This window comes from Morone saxatilis, unplaced genomic scaffold, assembly GCF_004916995.1.
Source record: "Morone saxatilis isolate NCDOM2014 unplaced genomic scaffold, NCSU_SB_2.0 Contig18, whole genome shotgun sequence".
In the NCBI taxonomy this organism is placed as follows: domain Eukaryota; kingdom Metazoa; phylum Chordata; class Actinopteri; family Moronidae; genus Morone; species Morone saxatilis.
The window spans coordinates 13,463,741-13,488,011 of NW_023339740.1; the positions used below are offsets into that span (position 1 = coordinate 13,463,741).

The following is a 24,271-nucleotide window of genomic DNA, read 5'->3' on the forward strand; positions in this document are numbered from 1 at the left end:
TGTAACTAACGTGGGCTGCTAACTAACCAGCTAACTGTTAGCTCAGCCGGTTGTCCGGTACAGTCAGCTGAACATTAAGTTTACAGACATAAGCAGGCAGCCACAGACTTTAAGTTACATGTTCACGGTTCCCTTGACTCTTGAGTTCACCAGGCTGAACTGTTTGCGTTAGTTTGTCTTTTAACTTTTAATGAAGTTATCCGTTCAGTTGACATGTTGATACACAGGAATAAGGTTAATGTGAGGTCGGGTGTTACTCTTTAAGTTACATTTGACAGTTATCGTTATCTTCTCTGTGCATTTGCAGACCCGGTGCTTATTTAGCTGCGAATAATTAATAAATAAACTAATGAATAAACTTATTTATTTGAAATTAGGAGTGGGAGATATTGACAAAATCCTGTGCCACAGAAAAAGTCATCACTATGCCACAATATCAGTATGTGTAATGCAGTTTTAGGAACTGTTTATAGATAAAATAATGCTTAGTCATGTGTCTTTTTGGATAATCCGGCACACTAAATTCTTCATAAACCAAGTTTTCGTATTGATGCAGAAATTGTGCAAACATGTACATCACATCTATAACCTTGAGTCGGGCAATATCGACAGAATGAAATGATCACAGTGCTTTAGAGTTCGTTCCCTGACACTCAGTGGTGTTACACAGTGTCAGTCCTTCTTCTGCTCCTAACCGTTTGCTGTTTCTCACCCAGAGGCTCTTCGTCTGGTCGTGGAGACAGCCAAGCCCGGGGTGTCGGTGCTGAGTCTCTGTGAGAAGGGGGACGCCTACATCATGGCTGAGACTGGGAAGGTCTTCAAAAAGGAAAAGGAGATGAAGAAAGGTGAGGCAAAGACGATGTTCGTGAGTCTTGAAGTTGGGGTGAGCTGTGGTGGACCCATCAAGAATAGATGCAGTCGTGTGTTTGTGTGCGAGTCCGCCGCACCTTGATTAGCTTTAATGACGACTAACACGGTGACAGAGTGAGACAGTGTAAGTTTATAAGGTGATCCAAGAGTCACTCCCTCCGTCCTTTGTGTAGTGTTCTTGCTAAACCTGTGGATGATTTCCAAATGAAGACTTGGTGGTTCTCTCTTCCCTCTTCTAGGCATTGCCTTCCCCACCAGCGTCTCAGTCAATAACTGTGTTTGCCACTTCTCTCCCCTGAAGAGCGACCCTGACTACACACTTAAAGATGGAGATCTGGTCAAAATGTAGGCACCACGCTCTGCAACAATGTCACCCCCTCTCCTCCCCCGTGTGTCTTGACTCTCCCAGTGTTTTCTCCTCCCTTGTTTGTGATATCTGGCTTATATGTGAGGGTTTTCTCTTTGCTGTCGACTGTCTGCTTCATCAGTGAGGTCTTGTCGTCCTGTCTGTCCTGTGTGGCAAACGACAAGTAAGGTTGGACATTTTCACAACGGGCGATATGTTGGATGTTCAGCTTTTGATCCATCTGCTAAATCCAATTTATCTAAATATTCTAATGCAATGTGAAGTCAACTCATCTTAGTTGTTGTGTTGCCACGTTTGTCTTCGTCCTCTGTAATGTCTTTTGTGCTGTGTGTGGATTTGCATTGTTTTAAATATGTTTGCTACGGCTCCAGGTGATGTGGTTACACGCACGCACACACACACACAATACACGGTTTGTATGTTTCACTCACTCCAGCCAAACCTTCTGTCTGAGCACGTCTGTTCGATGTATTATAGTCTGTAGTGCTGCTCCCTTGAATGCACAATGAGTCCTTCACTGTACTTCAGCTGATGTACAGCCAAAACAAGTTCACCTTGGACTATACCTTCCTTTTAATGTAACAAATTCAGTTGTTTTATTTTTGTATGACCTTATTCGTTACTGTTTAGGCTTTATTAGACTCATTTTACAAAGTGGAAGATAGTTGACATTTGGTCCTTCCTGTGTTGGTATAATTGATTTGTTCCTCTGTCAGCATTAGTAATCTAGACAGCCGGCTGGCAGTTAAACTTGCAATGATTTGACACAATTGATTTTATTGTTGTTTCATACTCTCATCTCTTTTCCTCTTATTGTGTGTAGAGATCTAGGGGTTCATGTTGACGGCTTCATTGCCAATGTTGCTCACAGCTTTGTGGTGGGAGCCAGTAAGGTGAGGGGCATTTCTTGAAACACCGCTTTAGTCCCAGTTTTGAGTCATTTCGTTAGAGAACACCTTTAATCCCTCTTTTCGCTGTGTCTTATTTCTCCAGGAGAACCCCATCACAGGTCGGAAAGCTGATGTGATGAAAGCAGCCCATCTGTGTGCAGAAGCAGCTCTTCGCCTCGTTAAACCTGGTAACCAGGTACGTGTAACCTCTTCCTCACGGTCTTCTCCATGTCAGCGATAAGAGTCTCCTCTCTCAGGCACTTCACTGCAGATCCTCCCAATAGTTGCTCTGCTGCTCGTTGCTCTCCTGTACATCCACCAGATTAAAAAAACAGATCAGATAAATTGGCCGTGGCTTGAATAAAAGCCTAAATGAATAGTTGCCTTCAGACTGCATTTCAGCTGCTAGTGTTTTGCATTCTTAAGTGCAGTTAGCGAGCGAGTATTTTGCATGTGAACGTAATGCATTTCCTGTCTCTCAGAACACTCAAGTGACAGAAGCCTGGAACAAGATCGCTCAGTCGTTCAAATGCACGCCAATCGAGGGTGAGTGTCTCAGTAACGTTCGTGTGTCTCATGGAAAAGGGATTCAGGGCAACCATGAGAGTTTACTCTTCAGAAACTCTTCACATGTATTTGCAGATAATGACTTTTATGAATTCATAACATGCATGTGGATGTTTTCACTGAAATGGTTCAGGTTTTTTTGTTTTTAATATCCGTTTGTCTCCCTGGCTCTTTGTGTTGAAGGTATGCTGTCTCATCAGCTGAAGCAACATGTCATAGACGGAGAGAAGACCATCATTCAGAACCCGACAGACCAGCAAAGGTATATTCAGTGAGGAAGGAAATGTGAAGCGTTCTGTGGGTGTTTTTGAATTGTAGTAAACCTTCCTCACATGTTGTGTCCATTTACACAAACAGAGTGTAGATGATGGATAATGCTTGCATGTATTTATAAGTAGTGGGATTCAGTCCAAAGGAATTTCAAATATCTCACAAAATATTTATCTGTTCATTCCGTCGCACTAGTTTTTATTTTTTCCCATAGAAATAAATACCAACAGCACATAAACTTAAGATTTTTTTTCTAAGCATCTGATTGTTTTGAACATGAACAATATTATTTGAACGTCACACATTTGGTGGCTGTACATAAAATCTGCTGTATATCTGTCAACCCTCACACATACATAAAGCTTATCTGCACTGAACCACCTACAGTTCAGAGCTGTTTTGACACGTTACTGTTCTTCTTCTTATTCTTGAATATAACCATAATCAGTGTGAACTTGACCACATGAAGTTTCTCTCTCCCATATCACAAAAATACACATTTCTCACATATCCCTATCTCGCCAGGCTTTAAGTTTCAGTTTGATGTGGTGAAGTTTTCTGATCTCTGCTTGAGACTTACGCCACAGCCCCATTATAATGTAGGAATGAATGGAATTTGGTCTGTGGTGCTGAAACCAAACATTTGGAAACACTCGACAGTAAATTGTCTTTAGTGGAATACTGTAGTTGTTAAAACTATTCAGATCTGTGGATTTAAACACTAGAGTGTTTTTATCTGCCTTGACAATGAACTTCTGCTATTATTAAAATATGTTACTCATCTTTTTCACTCACTAACATTCATTATCAGGAAGGACCACGAGAAGGCAGAGTTTGAGGTACACGAAGTCTATGCTGTGGATGTCTTGATTAGCACCGGAGAAGGGAAGGTCAGTGTCCTCTTTTGTCTCGCCTCGTTACCCATAACTGCAGAAAGTTTCTGCTTCTGCTGTAGCTAATTACTTTACTGTAAAGACATCCATTGTTTTTACTCACCGTCATTTCCAATTAGGCCAGAGATGGAGGTTTGAGGACCACCATTTACAAGAGGGACCCCAGTAAGCAGTACGGCTTGAAGATGAAAACTTCCCGTACATTCTTCAGCGAGGTGGAACGCCGCTTTGATGCCATGCCCTTTACTCTTAGGTATGAACACTGTACAGCTACAAATATACACAGTCCACTAACCTGCTGAACGTTTAAATAGATTGACAGCAAGTTGAACATAAGTATACTTCAGCTTAAGCACTTAATACCACCATTAAATTATTTTCCATCAGGGCATTTGAGGATGAGGCCAAAGCCCGTCTGGGTGTGGTTGAGTGTGCCAAACATGAATTGCTACAGCCCTTCAGTGTGCTACAAGAGAAAGAGGGTGAGTGTTGTCACTTTTTAGTATGTGGGTTTTTTTTTTTTTAACAGCTTTCACTTTTTATTTACCAGCCCTCTCCGTCTGTGTCTTTGTTCTCAGGAGAGTGTGTAGCTCAGTTTAAGTTCACAGTGCTGCTGATGGCCAACGGGCCTCACAGAATCACCAACGGACCGTTCGATCCAGAGCTCTACAAGTCAGAGCATGAAGTTCAGGATGCAGAGCTAAAGGTAAAGATTGTGAATTCACGTAACTTGCATGGAGCTCCTTTATCACACAGAATCTGGCTGCTTTACATTCGACTCTCTTTAAACTGAAACGTCTCTCTTCTTCCCTAGACTTTACTACAGAGCTCCGCAAGCCGTAAAACACAGAAGAAAAAGAAAAAGAAGGTAAATTACTTATAACAATGAATCGTGGGAGTGATCCACAGCTTACTTTGCCTTTTTTTACCTTCAACAAAGCTAGTTCATTTACCTCCTTGTTTTGATGTCTCAGAATACGTATTGGGTGTAATGTTAACCCCATTTCCTCCTCATCCTGCAGGCCTCAAAGACAGCAGAAAATGCAACCGGACAGCCAACTGAGGACACAGAAGCCGTAGAATAAATGCATACTGCCTTTCCACACATGCAAGACCCCAAAGAGAAGCAAGAGAAAACATGACAAATTGCCCCAAACACTCTGCCCATTACACACATAATAGAAGTGATTTCACAAATTAAATAGATGAATTCATAAGAACTTTGGGATTAAATGTATATTTGAAGATCCAACATGGATTCTTAACCCTTTACTGCATTTATTGGAGGTACCATGGAAAGAGTGTTGCTTTTCTTTCCTAACTAAAATAAAGAATATTTGCAAATACTTTTACATCTTTGTAAAGACTTGTTGCCAAATGGTAAGTGTGTGTGACTGGTGCCTGTTTCTTAAATTTCATGCTTGTATTGCTGAAAGTAAAACTGACGCTTACAGTGGGCATTTATGGGAGTGGTAGTCTGTATTTTTGACATCCAGCTGCTGGTGAAAGATAATTTGACGATACCGGTTTGTTAACTCGGTTCTTTCTGTGAGGCATCGTGTAGCCGAGGCCGTTGTGGATTCTCCTGTTGCTTGAATGTGATGGTTTGACTGAACCGTCACGTTGTTTCCATTTGGCAACAAAGTTATAAAACGTTATCTAAACTTGTTTATATGTAAACAAACATTTATAGTAAAAAGAAAGATCCAGATATTGTATTGGAAGGTTTATGAGCACTTTGTCACCTTTTAAGTGAGAATCATGAGGGATGTTGATGAGTTTAGTCATCCAGTACCTTGTGAGCTTTCATTAAATCTTTTTTTAATTACACCACGCAGTAAAGGGTTAAATTATAAATTTGTCTCACTCATGAAATGACACATAAAATGTAACACAGCTGACAGTAAATGACAGTAAGTACAGGGATTTTAATGTAATCGATGGCATTTGCATCAGAGTTGATGTAGTGAAGGTTTACGGTTGCTTCTGTCATCAAGACCTCACCACATTTATGGCTGAAATTACAATGTTTTAACCACACTAGATTTTTTTAAAGCAATAATCCGAGCAGAAGAAGACTGGACTCTTTTTAAGTGTACGAGCAACAAACACAATTTTCAGCTTGACTTTAGGGAACAAAACTGCCACATTTACTGCCATTCCCCTCGAATTTTATGAAAACATAGAAATCTATCCAAATTTTGAAAACCTTTTTTATTAGCGACGCCTCTGACTTCCTTTACTACATCTTTAGTCTCATGAAGCATGAAAACTGAGGCTGTTAAAGCTTAAAACAGTTTTATTGGGTGTCTTCAGTGGAGTTGGACCAGTAAGAGATCATTTTGTTGTCTGAGTTTCATTTCGAAGTCTGGGACAATGTTGAGAAAAATAAAAACCTGCTTTGTAGCTCAGTAAGTGGGCAATGGAACTTTACATCTAATAAAATAAACATTTTCATACATTTCTGTTTTTCTGTGAATATTTTTCTCAAACTTAAGTATTGGAAATATCTGCAATGAAATATGACTGCCTGCATACTTTAACCTCAACAGTAAGGTCCGAAGTTTGTAAATTGTGGTGATGTCATTGGTGTTGAAGGACAAAAAATGAGTCGGCATCAGTGAGACTGACCAATACAATATATATAATAGATCATTTGTGGACCATCAGAGATTTTTCTAGCCATCTCTGGCTATATTGGGTGCGTTGGATATTTACATGTGTGATTTTTTTGCATCAGTGTAACTTAGTATTTTGATTTTGTGATTATTTATCTTGCTGTATTTGACAAAAACTGACATTTCTGCCTCATTACTTGATTTATTTTTCCATCTAATTGATTGTATCATGATAGATAGATAGATAGATAGATAGATAGATAGATAGATAGATAGATAGATAGATAACACAATATTGAATTAAATATACCATGATAAAGGATTTAATCTATATTGCTCTCTCCTAAGCATCAGATTTCTGCATAAATCCATTTTTAGTTATTCTATGATCAGTCAGAAAAAACTAATTATTAAGGTTTGATTGATTAAAAAAACAAAAATCTAATTTCAAGGTAAGTTTAATAAGTAGACATCAGCAGAATATGGTTCCTCAATTGCACTTCATCTGCTAATGAAGACTGTGATAAACTACTAAATGTACCTTGGTAGTTTCAAGGTCAAGAATTAACTCTATCTGCTATACAATCATTTGATTATGAGTTATGATTTGTAAATTAAATAAAAATAAAACATAGCCAGTGCGGTGGTTTAAAATCAGTTCTCCAAGGCCAAAGCTACAAAAGTGTCCCCAGCAGAAATGAGTATGTTAAATAGTGTTAATTGCTTTCTGTGTGCTAATTATTATGATTATTGTTTGGTTTTGTTTGTTAGTTGGTTCAGTATTTATAGACGTAAACATAATGTGAACAGACTAGCTTTCATTAAAAGTTAAATATCACATTAAACTGCCTGCCAGAGTACTTTTGAGCAGAGACGACAAAAACTACATTTCCCAGTGACGTAAGAAAACCCCCCCAGTTGACGCTAGACCGTGACGTCACCGGCTGTATAAATCCCGCCCTCTTCCTTCGTCACATCCTCTTTCCGTTGCTCTCCTCGCTTTGAGGTAAGAAAAACTGCGTCTCTGCTAACTGAATCCGAGATAATCTCTGAGTTTAACAAGTCATCCGCAGTCACTAATAACTTCATTTGTTTCCTTTTCACAGAAACTTCTCCACACGATGAGAGCCAAGGTCAGTTCACTCGCCACAATCCGTATTTTACTGTTTTCTTTCTTCTTCCTGTTGCAGTCAATGCTGCCTGCTAACATCTGAACAACACCTCCTGCTCTGTTTCACATTGTCTATTGCTTTGACGAGTTCCCCTGTTCTTTATGTATTTATCCTCCAGTTATTCAAACAGCTTAAAACTTAAACTTAAGCCGTGATTTTATATTAAAAACGAGTGTAAATACTAGTGTTATTGTAGGAGGGCCCACTGTGGTGCATGCTGTTAGCAGTGGTTGAGTGCAGGTGTCTGTTCGCTGTATGGTGAAAGGTCCTGTTGGTCTCTGATCCTTTCTAATGTCTTCAGTACCAGTGTTAGTTTGTAATGTGCCTGCCAATATTTACTTTACTGTAGCATGCTGCCTGTAACATAATCAATAAGTGGTAGTGCACACATGGCCCATTGTACTGAAATTACTGTTCACTAATGAATATCTTTTTGTCTTCTAGTGGAGGAAGAAGCGTATGCGCAGGTAAGCAATGAGCCACTTTCCTTTGTACAAATGAGTAGTTTGTTGAAATTCAGTTAGAAACTGATGCTGTTAAAGAAACCGTCCTGGTACATGTGTCACTGTAGATGGACACTGACACATGTATCCTAAACATTACAGACCTCAGTGTACTGCAGTCCAGCACTGGATCAGTCTCTAATGCCACTTGGAAGTTCTTGTGCCATAATCTATAAGGGCCATCTCCTGTTGAGACGTTCAATGTAATATAGCAATTTTCAGCAGAGTTTTGAACATGCTGTTTGGTGACACTCTTAGTTGGATACTTTATTGATCCCAAGCTGGGGAAATTGCAGTGTAGCAGCATTACACACAGTAACAACACAATAAGTAAGGAGAACAACCTAGATGTATATTAAATTTTTTTTTAAAAAGCAATATAAAATACAATATAAATGTATAAATAAGCTGTATAATTGTAGTGCAAGTAAAAATATAAGGTGCATGATCAAATAAAACATAAGGTGCTTTGAGACAGAATTTTTATGACCAGAGTTTTAGTAAGTACAGTGTGAAGGCATGTGTGATGGAGAGGGTGCTGGGTGGTTTAGACTCAGTTGACTGTCTGAATTTAAATACCCACCTGTAGTTTACTGTGAGTCTGTTAGTAAAAGCAGGGCAGGAGCCTATTGTATAATTATGTACTAGGACATGTTAATTTCTAAATATCTGGTGTCCATTAAAATGTCATTAATAGGTGAATATTGGCTCAAAGTTTGACCAACCATGCTTTTTAAAATGGTTCTCATTAGTAGTTTCCCTGACGTCTCTGAAATGCATCATTCAGCTCTTTTGAGATTTGGTCTCAATATACCAGAATCAATAACTATAACCAGAAGTCAGTTTAAGGGCTCTCGAGAGAACTCACCCTGAGAGGTGTCTGCAATGATTTGTAGATGTTGATCAATACCTTGCTTTCCACTCTGAACATAGTGCCCCAGTTGCACTTTATAAATTGGCTTTTAAATCCTTAAATTATCAGGTCACAGCTCAAGGATGAATGGTCAACATTAACAGGCATTACAGTACACGTCTGTGGGGTTTCTATTAGTCCAGGTATCGGCACTCTTTAATGGGACTTGAGCAATTCTGTTAATTTCTGATTGGATTTTTTATTTTTTTTCTCAACAGGCTGAAGCGTAAAAGGAGAAAGATGAGGCAGAGGTCAAAGTAAGCCCTCATCCCCGCCAGCTGTGATCCCGTCAGAACCTCTCCAGATGACTGACTCATGTGGCTGAAGTGGAGCCTCTTTTTCTTGATCAACGGCCTAAAACCTGATTTCAGATGACTGCGCGTCTCATGGAGCCCGCTGTGAACGTCTGACTGGAAGAGGCGAAGACGCTGGACAGACCTCACCACCAGAACTACAGCTGCCTTGTTCATGGACCATAATAATACGTTTACCAACAACTGTCATTTGGTGTATTGAACAATAAATGAACACTGTTAAAAGTTTACCAAGTTTCAGCCTCTTGATTATGTCTGTTACAGGATTAGTCTGTAGGTGTCTTGGCTATTTTAATGTATTGATTGTACATGGAGCACAGTCAGCTGTGTATACTGTAGCTCTGGTTTTGTGACTAATGTGTCAGTATGAACACAAATTGTGCACATAGCATATAAAACTACTTTGGACCACAAACTGCAAAGGAGTTAAATATAGATGAGATCAATTAATGTGGTTTCTTTAAAATTAGTGTTATGTAAAGGGCAGGTGACTCAACATTAAAAAAATTGGAAAAATGATCAAAAAGCTTGACTTGTACAATAAGTCACTATTGAGGAACTGGTCTACATATTTGCCCTAGGAATGATGGCAATGGGTTAGGGTTAGTTGAATGGTTTGAGAAGTTTGTTGCTCTTTTTGGTCTGAAGCAGACTTCAGCCCCACATTACTGCACATATTAACATCAGTAACCTGTTGCTTTACTGCACATTAAACGTGAGATGTGCTGTTGAATGTCACACACATCCTTAACAAGTTCAGAGTGCAGCGCAGTGTCAGCCTTCACTTTTATACTAAAGCTGAGAACAGATTAAGCTCTGGCACAAATGTGGCATTTAAACTCACCCCTTTAATAGCAACATGACTTTGTGTGTGTGTGGAGGAAAGGTCATGATTGACTCTCACAAACATGTTTAAAGCCACAGACTTTCTCAGTATTTTAACAGCAACCTTATCACTGAGATACAACTCTTAGAAATAAAGCAGGCACATTTAAGCTCAAACAGGGTCTTTGTGGGACTCACAAGAAGTTAAACTGAAGGTCACTTGTCAACTTGTTTTCTGACATTTTGCCATCTTTTGTCAACTCCAGTTTATATTTTTGTGTTTCTAATTCAGATTGATCTGGTTCAACAGTTCTTTTTGATTATTTCATTTTAGTAAAGGTGCCACACAAATAAACTTGATTTGATCAAATCAGTGGAATCTGTCATTTTATGAAGTGCTGTCATTAGACAAAGAGCTGAGATCCATTTAAATCCTTCAACATTTTCACATTAATGAAAAATACTACATATTATATATTATATATATATTACAGTAGTATTATCAGAAAGAAGTATAACAAGTAAACTGGTCCTTGTGACTGTATTACTTTTGTAAAAATATTTGTAAAATATTTTCTATTTCTTTAATGTAAAATGTTATTTTGTAAAGTAACTAGTAACTAAAGCTGACAGATAAATGTATGGGAGTAAAATGTGCAATGTCCTCTGAAACGTAGTGGAATACAAGTAATCAAGTAAACTTCAAGTTCCTCAAAATTATACTTATAAGTACAGTAAATATACTAAGTTACTTGCCACCACATATCTTAAATCTGTGTGTGTGTATGAGTTTACTGTATTTAAGACAACAACAGTTCCATTCAGTGGAGTAAGAAATATTCAGATCTTTTTCTTACGTCCTGCCTTTAGACGTTGATTTTTATCAGCAAGATTTACTTTGAGTATAAAAAGTAGTGATTAATCGAACAGAAAGGTATCTAATCTGCAAAGTAACTAAAGCTATAACTGTAACTAGTGGCTGTCAGATAAATATAGTCAGTCAAAAGCACAATATTTGCCTCTGCAATGTGGTGAATCATAGTCACAAGTGTAAATACTTCAGTATACTCAGGTATTTCAAAACTGTACTAAGCACAGTGTTTGAGTAAATGTACTTAACTTAACGTTACTTTGTACCTTTTATTACTTTATAGATTCAATCATAATCTATCAGGTGTCTCAGTGAGAGCAGAAACTTGAAATGTTGAAATATCATTAATATATTTTATATACACTTTAAAAATCAAATTGATTTTCTTCTGTGAATTCTTCATTTGTAGCGTCCAGAGGTTTCCTCCAGGCACGAGCAGATCTGGAGGGTTGACAGTGGTCACGTCTAAAAACACCCCAGTTTGGTGTCAAATGCAGTCAAAATTAACACATTAATTTAGATGAATAAATCAATCAATTAGTAAAAGATAATGTATTAAAAATGGAAATTAAGACATATAATTGAATGATCTGTTATGGCCACAATTTAGACAATTTAGGGCTTCAGTTCAATGACAAATTTATTTTCGGAAAAAGGTAAATTTATTGATTTCTAATGCCACCTTTAGATATTCATATTCAATACTTTACTAATGTGCCACAATAATGTTAAAAAAAAAAGTAATGTTTTTGAGTTACAATATCTTTATTTGGGGGCTGTTCCAAGCAAATATTGATACATGTGATTGTTTGTGATTAAACTATTAATAATTACTTCTGCCACCTCTTGAAGTCTCTTTGCCACAATCATTAGGAGGGGAAAACATGCAGTACAGCAGAGGGTACTGGAATTTTAAAAAGTCAGGATTTCAAAGTGGGCCATGACATAAAAAACACTGGGAACCAGAAACACAATTTCAGTGGATTAATTGATCTGCGTAATTGAGCCCATTTGTAGTGGCGACAGTCCGCCAGGGGGCGCTCGGGACCCGCCTGGATGCTGCACAGAGAAGACCGTAGAATAAGAGTTAGTATTGTAAACACAAGGATATGGCTGACGAGAGGGGTGGAGGTGAAGACAACATTAACGACAACATGGGGAACCAGTTACAGCTTTTACCAGGTAACAGTTCAACTCACCAAACCACTGGTCGCTGTTTCACCGGAGGAGCGTGTATCTGTCCACCCTGCTACCAGCTAACAGCTAACATTTGTCCCCAGCAGGCCACTGTCTGTCTGTCTGTCTGTCTGTGATCACATCCTGACCCTTTCACTTTCTCTTCGTGTCATACCATCACAGTGACTTATTAAAATGATACGTGTGCAGCCGCGGTTTGTTTAGGAGTCACTGAAAGAGCTGACTGTGAGCCTTTTTGCTTGCTGTGCCATGACAGACAACGAGGAAGAGGAGGAGGAAGATGACATGGAGACTGAAGACCGAGACACCGAGGATGCAGAGAAGCCCAACATCATCACCTTTGACCCCAGTCTACCCACATCGCATGCTGTGAGTGAAGCCACAGCTTTCTTCCTGCAGATATTGTCTCTCTGCAGGTTTAGTACCATCCATGTGTATCTCCCCCCTCCCAGTGTCTCTGCTGTATCTGCTGTATTGTTAGTTGTCTGCAGCTGTTGTGTTGACACTGTCCCCTGTGGTGGCAGTACCTGGGTTCAGACATGGAGGAGTTTCACGGCCGCACAGTCCATGATGACGACAGCTGTCAGACCATCCCTGTGCTGCCACACACAGCTGTGATGCTGGTGCCGGGTCAGACGCTGCCTCTGCAGCTCTTCAGGCCACAGGAGGTCAGCATGATGCGGAGCGTCATCCAGAGAGACCGCACCTTTGCTGTGCTTGCACACAGGTATTAAATGACTCTGTATGCATTGGTAATCATCACGGACTCGACACATCTGATAAGTGGAAAGCATCTTTTTGTTTGGTCTGTCAGTTAAAGGGACACCCCGCTGGTTTTACACCATTGTGGTTAACTAGTCACGAGGAGCTCGATGGAGCCGATAAAAGCAGTTGCATAATGTTTTCTGTGACACTTGTGTTTTAAAGTCTGAGAAAATAATCCTGAGCTTGAAGACTTCAGTTTAATAACAGAAAGCCTGTTTTACAAACTAGGGGCATAGAGTTTGAAATATCTGGGCATTTACCAGAGTTGGCTGGAAGTTCTAATAAAAAGCTGCTTTCAAGTTGCATTATGGGAAATGCAGGATCCACTGTTTTTGGAGCTTGCCCTGAATGATGGGCTCAAATATATCTGCCTTGGATTTCTTTTTAAATGTCTCTTGTGAGTCCTTCAACCCTTATAGAAGTACGACACTAAATCACTGGAGCATCCTTTGAGATTAATAGTGGTGTTTCATTTCATATCTGTCTCAGCAGTGAGGCAGGGGAGCCGGATGCAGAGTTTGGGACAACGGCTGAAATCTATGCATACCGAGAGGAGCAGGAGTACGGCATTGAAACTGTCAAAGTGAAAGCTGTGGGGAGGCAGAGATTCAAGGTCCATGAGATAAGAACTCAAGCAGACGGGTGAGTTGAATTGCCCCATAAACCATTAAACCAAAGGTTAGGGCTCAATGCTTGTGCACATTTGAATGGGAGCTGCCCTTTAGGAGACACAAACATTGTGCCTCCATTGTTCTCACATGTAGTAAGACGACGGTTGTCGGAGTCAGAGCTGGTTAACGTCGCAGTTATTCAGACTGATACAAACAGGGATAAGCTGAATGTAATAATCTGGTATTCACTAACTGATGATAAGATATCTAGCACCAGTTTGGACTAGGACTGCAGATCAGTGGAGGAGACTCATCTACAGTGTATGTGTGTGTGTGTGTGTGTGTGTGTACCCTCCTAAACAGCTTTTACATTCCTTTGTATTGACAAAATAAATAAATATTTAATTTCCCTCTCAGGTGATATAAACCAAGAAATCTAATTTGAAGCATATTTTTTTGTGATGTGATGCATATGTACTCATTTCTTGAGGCCCATTATACATTATTATGAGGATTTTTTTTTCTAAATGACTTTGGTGGTGCTCTCATAGTTCACAGCTAGAGGGCAGACTGACTCTATTCACGGTCAACTTCAAAGCGTAAACTGAAAACATCACAGTCAGCTTCCATTGATTGTATTTGTGCAGTGAGGCTGTAAACACACACCTTTGGGTTTTTCTGCTAATATACTCTAATACTGATACTTGAGACGGTTTAGTTTGTTTTTAATCATCACAAGAAAATGCAAAGCCCAGCCTTGGTGCCTCCTTTTGTTGGAAGTTAGAGTAAACAGTGAAGCATCTATGGAAAAATGCCGCCTATTTAACTGGTCATACTATAGATCATGTCCATTTACATCCTCCACTGTTCCGGAAATCACTGAGGTTTACTGTCCATAAAACTGAGTCGTCATAAAGACACATTTCCCTTTTTCTCTAGTTGTTGTTGCTGTAATGCACATTAATTGGTTGGCATAATCCTGTTGACCTCTTGTTGTACTGCAAGTGACCCCAGAAAGCACAGAATTGAAGTTATTACTCACTTAAATGGGATCTGCTGTTGTGCCCTCTGAGGTGATATGTACTAAATATTGATAACGCATTTGCTGTTTATGTCAGTGCACTTTTCCTCCTCTCTCGAGCGTCTCTAAAACATTTTATGAATGCAGCCTGGGAGTTCTGATCACTAAACCTGCCACAGAAACAAACATTTGGAAATTCAGTGCCAGGTCCGTCATTTTACGCCAGCAGTTTGTGCACTAAATACATAAAAATTAAACATTGCCTATTGTCTTTTGGCAGGAGTGAACTGTATGCCATTTTAGGTTAACAACTATAATTTATTGTTAGACCCGAAAGTGTTTTTTTATTGCTCATGTGGTGTTGCTTTGTGAATGTTTGTTTGTCTGAGCTCCAGGAAGTTCATGGAGTTTGTTTCGGGTGAGAAGCTGAAGGAATACTTCTTATTGCTGGCAGAGAAAATGTACAGACAGCACTGTTTATGATCATTTCAGATTTACAAACATCCTGTCATACACCTGATGACATTCAGCCAGCACACCATTTGTTTAATCTGTTATTCATCTGCTCGGTTTCACTCGTCTACTGTTGCTCTCTTTCCCCCCTCATTGGTCTCTCCCCCCCAAACCTATGTTATTCTCTCCCTTTGTTTCTCTCCTTAGGATCAGACAAGCCAAAGTACAAATCCTTCCAGAACGAATCCTTCCAGATCCCCTCTCTGCCGTGCAGCTAACACCCCTCTCCAGGCTCCACATGCACCCCTCCTCCAAACCCTCCACCCAGAGCTGCAAACAGGCCCAGTGCTGGTGGAGTAACTACCAACAGGTCAGACACACAAACACTTACACGCAACATACATGTGCAGCAATTGCGTGCAACATCTTTTGCCATTGCATTCGCACATATAGTAGAATCAGAATCAGAAAAACGTTATTGTCCATCACTAGAAAATGGCTCATATGTCCAGCAAGAGTAAAAAATAAGACTGCTTGAAAACAGTACAGTTTTACAGGATGCCAAATTTCGTTTAGGCGTGAGGAATGAGATCGGTTTGGTAAGGGTAAGAATGTCAGGGCAAGACAGCCATCTAGGGCAAATAAATATCACGTTCAGTACTTGGCAAAGTGTGATGTGTTTGAGTGCACAGGGCTTCACATTTTGTTTATAATGTTTAAAGATAGCAGGTTTTTATTACTTAAAACAGGAACAATGTCATGTAGCCGTCTGTATTGTATGTAAGTATGTTGAAGGTTGCTTTGGTAATTTGAATCTTAGAAAAGTTAATGTGGCTTTTAAAAAGAAAAAATATTTTAACAAACTTGATGCTTAATGTTAATCTTACAACACACAATAATATTTTAGACAGCAGTGTTCTTCCAACTTTGGGGAAAGGCCCTTTTTCAACACGTAACTTCCTGCATTGTCACATACGGGTATAATGTTTGGATGTCCACATACTCTTGGCCATATTCTGTTTGTGCAGTAATAGCAATGTGATAAGAGAAGAGAAATTGTATGGATGTTTGGGTACTTCAGTAATCATAATGTGAAGATTTAATTCATTAATGGTGTGTCTGGTGTTCATCACAGAGGAAGTTTCACTGTGCCAGTCTGACGCCATGGCCACCCTGGGTCTACGCACTCTACGACTCTGTGAGTACTGCAGCCCATGTGCCCTGCTTGGAATTTTCTCTATACATAAACATCACATAGGAGTGAATGTAAACCAAACCAATCTGCTTCCCGTTTATCACTTTGCAGGAGTGTCTCATGAACAGAGTGAAGAAACAGCTCCATGAATGGGACGAGAATCTGAAGGATGACTCTCTCCCTACGAACGCCGTAGGTCAGCCTCTGTTCAGTGTATTACAGATGTACTGCAGACGCGTACACACATGTGCACGTACGTCTTTTCGGTTTGTGTACTTTGTGCTTTCTTTTCTTCCTTCCTTTCATCCCTCTCTTTCCCTTCTGTCTGGTTTCTGTCAGACTTCTCCTACAGAGTGGCGGCTTGTCTGCCAATAGACGATGCTCTGCGGCTCCAGCTGCTGAAGATCGGCAGTGCCATCCAGAGACTTCGCTGTGAGCTGGACATCATGGACCGGGTAAGGAAAGGTCACCTATAAGCCCTTTTCTCTGCCCAACCACCTCAGCCTCTCTCCTCTGCCCTTGCAGTCCCAGCCATCATTTTCCTCATAGTGTGATAAGATCTGATGTTCCTACTTGTGTTGTACTACGCAGACTGTGTCTGTTTTCCCCTCTGATGTTCTTTGTTATATTTAACCATGCCTGTCAGGGGCTGACAGATGTGTTTTTGCTGTGATATTTCAGTCCAGAGTTCGCCGTCAAAAGTGTTTAGAAATCATTTAGTGTAAACAAAGATTGTTTGATTTTATTGCTGGTAACAATGAACTTTAATAGATCTGTAGTAAACACGCTGAAGACATTAGCTGTTTGTCATATTTAATCTGTGAGACATATTTGGGTGGTGGATATTTATTAACAAATCATCTGTCATTCAGACAGCAGAAAATGGTTATTAATGTGTGATTGTGTGTGCATACATGTATGTGCGTGTGTTAGTAGAGAGGTGAGATAGTTCAGATACTTGCCTGTCTCACCTCTCAACTAACATCCATATTTTAATATAAACAGGGCAAAGGGTTTGGCCTCGGTCTTCCCTGCCTACTTCACTGCTTCATCTCAAGACACTAAAATCTTTTCCAACCACTTTGTCGTTTCAAAAGGTGAAAATTACTCTCTTCATTTGGTATGATATTGTTTATTTTTGCACACCTTGCTCCCAGTCGTCGCAACAACAAATACAACTTGAGAACAAGATACCTGATGAAGACCCTGAAGAAAGAAATAAGCAGGACATCTTTGGGAACTTGCAATATGTAGTGTTTGTGAACTACCTCTTCTATGTGCTTAAGATGGTAAAATACTTTATGCACAACAACAAAACTAATACATGCATTTTTGAAAACGTTATCAAACCCCCCGAAATGACGAAAAAAACACAGCAGAGTGATTTTAATAAAACTGAAAATACAAGCTCTTAGCGTGTAGTACTACTGTTGCATCACCAGAAACTGTAAAGCTGTCACCGGATGTATGAAGTGCTTCTTAAATATGCCCACCTATTATCTGCTTTTTGTCCTCCTGTGTGATTGAGGATAATGATCCTCCTTTATGTCTCTCACTGGTCACACTGAAGTCCTGAACTTGGGTCATCCAGCTAGCGGCTGTTCTGGAAGCATGAATGATGGCGCGGGTTATAGTAGCATCCTCAACGAGCCTCAACGATGAGAACACTTTTCATTGAGAGCTTTTGACGAAGTATTATGTATACATATTTTTAACATGTTATTACCTCTCCTCCTCAGTGCACATCACTTTGCTGTAAGCAGTGCCAGGACACTGAAATCACCACAAAAAATGAGATCTTCAGGTGAGGATTTATTTTATTTTATTTTTTGACGACAGGTCAGAGTTTTTTTGTTCCAGTGTTTTTGTTTAAATGCCAGGTATTTTTGGATATCGTACCTTGGTTATAACGGCTGCTTTTCAGTGTTAATACAAACGTCAAGAGACTTGACGTTTGTTTGAGAAAGGCAATTCATCACGGTGAATATTACACTTCTTCACCAGTCTGGCAGGGTAACCAAAACAAGGAGCTGAAAATGTCTAAAAGTGCATATAGTCCAATCAGCAGCACACACACACACACACACACACACACACACACAGACACACTCATATACTCTTATGTAATGTAATTTTCTAACTGTTGATGATGCGTGATGGTTAATGTGTTTGTCCAAGAGAGACACACAAATCCTTTAACACCAATGAAACTGTCCAGACCCTCACTGTATGTTCATTATCTGATTTGTCTGAGGACATCCAGATAATCCGAGTGAATGAGTGATTAAGTGTTTAATATGTTTTCTGAAGTTAGAGACATTCAGAAGTCCCTAACTTTTAAACCACACTTCCTTCAGACTAACAAACCTGCGGATGTAGCTAATGCATTTCCAATTAGAGCCCTAAGGAGTACAGGAGTACAGCAGACTGCTACTTGACACTGACTCAAAGTTTTTGGTGCTGATTGTATTTTAAAGATGTGTTTTTTTGCGTGTGTTTGTCTTGTGGTTTTGTATTTCCATAATTACTACACTCAGAGAACACTGGACTCGTGTGAAGCCAGTGATTTTAATGAACCCAGAATTTTTACATTAGTTTTATCTTAAGCTGTTTGAAACTGAATTAACTTTTTTGCCTCTAAAGGTCATCTCAACAAGCTGTAAACACAACAATGACATATTATCACTTCATAAAGTCGATGGAGCGAAGGTGTTAGCGAACAGTTATTTACACATCCAGCAGATTTTGATTATCAGTCGTATTTCTGACCACATGATGAATAATGTTTACTCTCCTTTTAGCTCTGTTATGCTGGCAACAAACAGGCTGACATTGGATTTATGCCTGTGGCAGCTGGAAAAGTAAAGTCGTGTGTCATAAAACCAAAAAATGCTAAAACTTTAAACAGAGCTGAGGGGAACTGCAGATCAAGTTATAATTATCTATGGGTTTATCACTACGAGCCAACTCGTTACACATACTGATTCCATCCATTGTTCAATATAAAAATTAAAAGATTAAAGATTAAGATTGAAGAACACTTTCACATTGAATCCTAACTTCAAATATATTGTGCATCCTATTCTGAAATATAAAATGCTTATTCTACGTAAACGACTTTTCACACACAGTTCACAATATACACATTTTATGTACAAAATCCACCTGCTGTGTTAACAAGAATTCAAGGTTTGTGGATTTGAGCATTGCTTGGTTGTGATGAACTCTCTGCTGGGTTCAGAGAGGCTGCAGAAATTAAATGTACAATTTAGGTATTTTTAATGCAGTTTGGCTCCCTTTGTACCTTTTTATGGCGTTTCTAATCAGCCTGTTTTACTCTTTCTTTCAAAGGACTATTCTGATGTTTTGTTTTTTGGGTGAACCGTCGTAATCACTGCTGACAACATATCCCACCTGCCTCTTCTCTCCCTGCAGCCTGTCTCTGTACGGCCCCATGGCTGCGTACGTCAACCCTCACGGATACGTCCATGAAACCCTGACTGTCTACAAAGCCAACAACCTCAACCTGGTCGGCAGGCCATCCACACTGCACAGCTGGTTTCCAGGGTAACTCTGCTATACTCATGGCATTTAGCTCATTCTCCTCCCTTTGACTGTTGAATAAGATGACACAAAATGCACATAGATTGACTCAGACCACTTACTGTGCCTTTCAGTGCTTTCATAAATGCATCTTTCTTGATAAATGTGAGATATACCACTGACAAATGGTGCCAGACCCTTTTGAACACGCTTTAAAACCATATTTGGTTTAGCAGTGATCCGTTGTGACGCTGTCCAGTGCCTGAAATTAGAAGCCTTTGGCCTTACCGTGTCACATCATAATCAATAGTGTGTAATTCTTATAACCAATGGTTAATCTCTTGTTAGTGATCTGGGGTCGTTGTATGACACCGGGCTTCTGTAGAGAGCAGTAGGGGGCGTGAGACCTGCCAGAAGCAGCTGTGTCAAATCAAACTGATCTGCTAATAACATGGGACCTAGTTTCATTTACTGTTACATTCTGCATTTGTTCCAGTCTGAAGTTTATTGTTATCTCACTAGTGGATGTTTATCTTTTAAGAAATTTTAAGAGATCTGACAAGTAGAAGATACTGTAAATGTGTATCACTGACTGTGAGATATTTGGTTTATGATTAAATAACTAAATTAACCCGTACTAACGGACATATACATCAAGTGCTACAGAAATGTCTGTTACAGATTTTTAGATGTTTAATTAAGAATTTATTAGAGGCTGTGAAATCATGGTGTAGTGTGTCATAGGTGTCAACTCATCCACAGATTCAGACAACAAAGTAAACAAACTATATTTTGACCTTACAGAGTATTTGATACTCAAAAGTGTTTCTTTCACTGAAACCTTTCATTTTAAAGTTCCCCTGCACTCAAAAATGTGCTTTACTTACTGTTACTCTAATTTAATGCTTGAGCTTCGCTGTATGAGTTTTACACTAGAAGGCTGTTTTCACATTCATCTGCTGCTCACATTAAATTTGAGGATTTTGTTACATCACGTATCAAGTAGTTTTTGAAGACAGTCACGGTGCATTATGCAGTAACTTACACAAATGTGACAAGGAAACTTGAATCCTCCAGAGCACAAACACTGAGACTTTGAAGGAGGAGACGTCTCTAACTTTTGAAATGAACAATATTTGCATATTCAATTCAATCACAGTGATTTACTGTTGGAAAAACGTTATAATTTACATATGATTGTTTGATCTTGAAAATGTTGTCCTCTTCCATCTCCCTCAGGTACGCCTGGACAATTGCTCAGTGCCGAACCTGCGGCTCTCACATGGGTTGGAAGTTCACAGCCACCAAGAAGGACTTGTCTCCACCTCGTTTCTGGGGTCTGACCCGTTCAGCTATGCTCCCCCGTATCCCCCAGGGCGAGGGGGACGATGGCAGAGAGGGCTCTCGTCTCTTCTGCCTGTGACGTCGGACCATCATTGCCCTGAAGAAAGAAAAAAAAAAAAACCCTGCAAACCTCCCAAGCCTGGATCTTTAGGCACTCTGATTACTTTTAGTAATCAATGCATCACACACCACCTGTCACCCCTGGCAGCAAATCCATCATATTAGTGGAAAGGTCATTCAGCCTTTAAATGGCACTCTAAGAGCAAATTAGAACAAGGAGGTCATGATTGTTCTTAAACGTTCTTGAAATGCAGAAGCAGCAGAGAGACGACTTGGTGTGATGAAGTGAGAAAGAAATAGAGAATAACAGATTAAGTCCATAACACGTGGTAACACCCTCGCATGCAGCTCCCTGATCTACACCCCTGTCCTGCTGATTTCTTGGTAGCTGCAGACACACACAGACACACACAAAAGCTTAACGTATACTCTTTTCCTCTGTATGACGGAGAGTGTGACTGCATGTAGTCGAGATAGAGACATTTTTGGCAAGCAGTTAATCTTTAATCTGTTGTAAAATCAACCTGTTGATATACATTCACTTAGCATTCAGATCCTTTGGGGGTCTCTCAGATATGTTTTCTGGTGTAATTTCAGCTGCTATAGATCAGTGGAGGAAACTGCTTGAATCCAAGTCCACTCATGTACGTGTAGATCTGTCATTATAGGTGCGATAGTTTGAATCTTGGAATTAAATTGGATGTATTTTTGTATGCAGGAAGATTGGAAAGTAATTGAACATACCCATCCGTGTGTGGAGACACATGCTATTTGTTATCACGCCAGTTTTTTATGTAATAAACAAAAAGCTGAGGTGATAATAACGATAATGTGTATTATACTTGATATAATCGGTGTCTGTTTTGTACTCAGCAAAGGCTCATTGTCCCGTCAGATAATGTGCTTCAGGAAACAAGCGTTATCTCTGGTTGCACGAGTGAAAACTGTTTTTTTTTTTAAAAGGTCAGAGCTCATTAGCACAGAGAGCGAGAGGAGCCACTGACCCTTCTTCATTTAGTTTGTTCATGTAGTGTGGCATGTGAAAATGGTGTGCCTACGCCCCAGCTCAGTGTCTTTTGATAAGTCTGACGACTCAGTGAACAGACGGGAGCAAAAAAAAAGATTGCAAATGACAAAGTGATGATGAGATTTAGATTTAATTGTTGAAAGTTCTGTTATTATTTTCTTTGGTTTGTAGTTTCACAGTTTTCAAGATTTTACTTGCGATTTTGTTGCAAGTAGCTGGCTCATGTTTGTATAAATGTAACTGTAAATAAGAGGCAGTTAGAGCATTTGTTGTGTAATATAACCGGTGAATCTGACTCTTATTTCTCATATCTTTTCATGTCACAGAGAATTGTTAGGAAATACTATTTTCATCAGTAAGAAAAGTATTTGATCGCAATAAGAAATCGTCTGGATTTTGAAGATGTCGGTCTGTCTAATTAAATGTTTTCTGATATTTTCTTAAAGGAGAAGTTTGACATTTTGGGAAATATGCTTCATAGTTGTTGTTTTTTTTTTTGCCAGGCTAGCTATTTTCCCTTGTTTCCAGTCTTTATGCTAAGCTAAGCTAACCGGCTGGTGGATGTAGCCTCATATTTACCGTACAGATATGGGAGTGGTATCTCAATCTTCTCACATAATCTTTGGCTTTAAAGCAAATTAGTGTAATTCTCAAAATTTCATAACTACTCTTTAAATGGCTTTCAATTTAAAAACTCGTTACAAATTGTTCTTATGGCCTAAGCAAGGTGTCATATGGGTGTACAGGTCTGAGTTGTGTCGACACTTACTGAGAAAATAACTTAACTTTGTGATTTCATGCATAGTTTGTTTTGAATTAGTGTTTTAATTTACCTTCATATTCATGTGGTTTTCCATTAAAAGAGTACTCCACCGATTTAGCCTTGCACTCCTATCACGTTGTCAGATTCACGATAGACAAGAAAAACAGAGATATCTTATTTTTTTTTATTCCACACATTCTTCTATGCCATGTACCAGCCCCGGCAAATTCGGTAGGAGATTTAAGTGTGCTATGCTAATAGTGGCTCGATGTAGCCTCAAGCAGAGATCAGGAGCAATTATTATTTTCATTTTCAAACTTGTAGTCTACAGACCCAAACACTGACTCAATTGACATCACTTGACGAAATTTATTAGAAGGCTTTATACAATTATTTTTCACATATGCTGTAGTACTCCTCAAGACCTTTAAACAGACCTTGTTGATGTGGAAAATTGGTAAAGTTCCTCTTCAAGAATCAAAATTGAGCGCTTCCTCAGAAATGTGTCTACACTTACTGTATCACCTTTAGATTTTTAATCTTTTACTTGGGCCGTTTTATATCATATCATCTTATTTCATTAAGGAGAGGATGAGAATAACACGTAAAATCTAAAATGCCTTTTTCATTATATTCTCTGTCATATCAGTGATTAAATATTCGGCAGGCTGTCAGACCTTCATTCACCCCCAATAATAAAATGGATGCTTCACTGAAGAAATCTATGGCTTGATTCCAAAGAAGGTCTATGTTTGTTTTTCCATGAGATTCAGTGTACCACAGAGTAAAATAAACATGCACATATCTTGTGACTCTCTTCTGATTTACATGTTTCAGTAGGACACTCGGGGCAGAGAGTGCATCAAGGGGCATCAGTTTGATAGTTCAAACAACGTGTGTGTGTGTGTGGTGCTGTGGTGTGCTGTGTGTGTGTGGTGTCTGGTCTGTCTGTCTGTCTCTCTGTCTGTCCTGTCTGTCTTCTGTCTGTCTGTCTGTCTGTCTGTCTCGTGTGTTGTGTGTGTGTGTGTGTGTGTGGTGTGTGTGTGTGTGTGTGGTGTTGTGTTGTTTGTGTGTTGGTGTGTGTGTGTGTGAGCTTTAACGTGCAGGTAAAAGGTTGTATGATGTCTTCCCAGAATCTTCATATCTGCAGATGTCACATGTGCCTTCGTTGTGTTCGTGTGCTTTCGTGTGTCCGCATATAATGAGTTTGCAGTTTATT

General features: G+C 39.4%; 2 protein-coding genes and 1 long non-coding RNA gene across 4 annotated transcripts in view; all 3 read left to right on the plus strand.

Annotated features, from left to right (window-relative positions):
* Positions 1 to 6,318, plus strand: part of LOC118328293 (proliferation-associated protein 2G4-like) — a 6,616-nt gene extending 298 nt beyond the window's left edge. Inside the window, exons 2-13 of the mRNA XM_035661957.1 lie at positions 714 to 845; positions 1,110 to 1,215; positions 2,061 to 2,130; positions 2,231 to 2,323; positions 2,610 to 2,673; positions 2,878 to 2,956; positions 3,776 to 3,854; positions 3,977 to 4,110; positions 4,245 to 4,339; positions 4,436 to 4,563; positions 4,672 to 4,725; positions 4,880 to 6,318. Of these exons, the coding sequence (XP_035517850.1) occupies positions 714 to 845; positions 1,110 to 1,215; positions 2,061 to 2,130; positions 2,231 to 2,323; positions 2,610 to 2,673; positions 2,878 to 2,956; positions 3,776 to 3,854; positions 3,977 to 4,110; positions 4,245 to 4,339; positions 4,436 to 4,563; positions 4,672 to 4,725; positions 4,880 to 4,942 (1,097 nt within the window). The 3' untranslated portion in view covers positions 4,943 to 6,318. The remainder of the gene's footprint in view (positions 1 to 713; positions 846 to 1,109; positions 1,216 to 2,060; positions 2,131 to 2,230; positions 2,324 to 2,609; positions 2,674 to 2,877; positions 2,957 to 3,775; positions 3,855 to 3,976; positions 4,111 to 4,244; positions 4,340 to 4,435; positions 4,564 to 4,671; positions 4,726 to 4,879) is intronic.
* Positions 6,319 to 7,402: 1,084 nt separating this feature from the next.
* On the plus strand, positions 7,403 to 9,607 carry LOC118328742. Its single transcript, XR_004796747.1, has 4 exons — positions 7,403 to 7,481; positions 7,582 to 7,608; positions 8,092 to 8,114; positions 9,282 to 9,607. It is a non-coding gene; the product is annotated as an uncharacterized LOC118328742 (long non-coding RNA).
* Positions 9,608 to 12,101: 2,494 nt separating this feature from the next.
* On the plus strand, positions 12,102 to 23,864 carry crbn (cereblon). Of its 2 annotated transcripts, none has more exons than XM_035661487.1 (11): positions 12,102 to 12,255; positions 12,527 to 12,639; positions 12,795 to 12,997; positions 13,525 to 13,677; positions 15,328 to 15,490; positions 16,256 to 16,318; positions 16,427 to 16,511; positions 16,655 to 16,770; positions 18,055 to 18,119; positions 19,751 to 19,882; positions 21,098 to 23,864. In XM_035661487.1, the coding sequence occupies exons 1-11, from the start codon at positions 12,183 to 12,185 to the stop codon at positions 21,279 to 21,281; spliced, it is 1,350 nt and encodes a 449-aa protein (XP_035517380.1). In that variant the 5' UTR covers positions 12,102 to 12,182; the 3' UTR covers positions 21,282 to 23,864. The 2 variants fall into 2 exon arrangements, with proteins under 2 accessions (XP_035517380.1, XP_035517381.1); XM_035661488.1 differs by having other exon boundaries at positions 13,528 to 13,677.
* Positions 23,865 to 24,271: the final 407 nt, after the last annotated feature.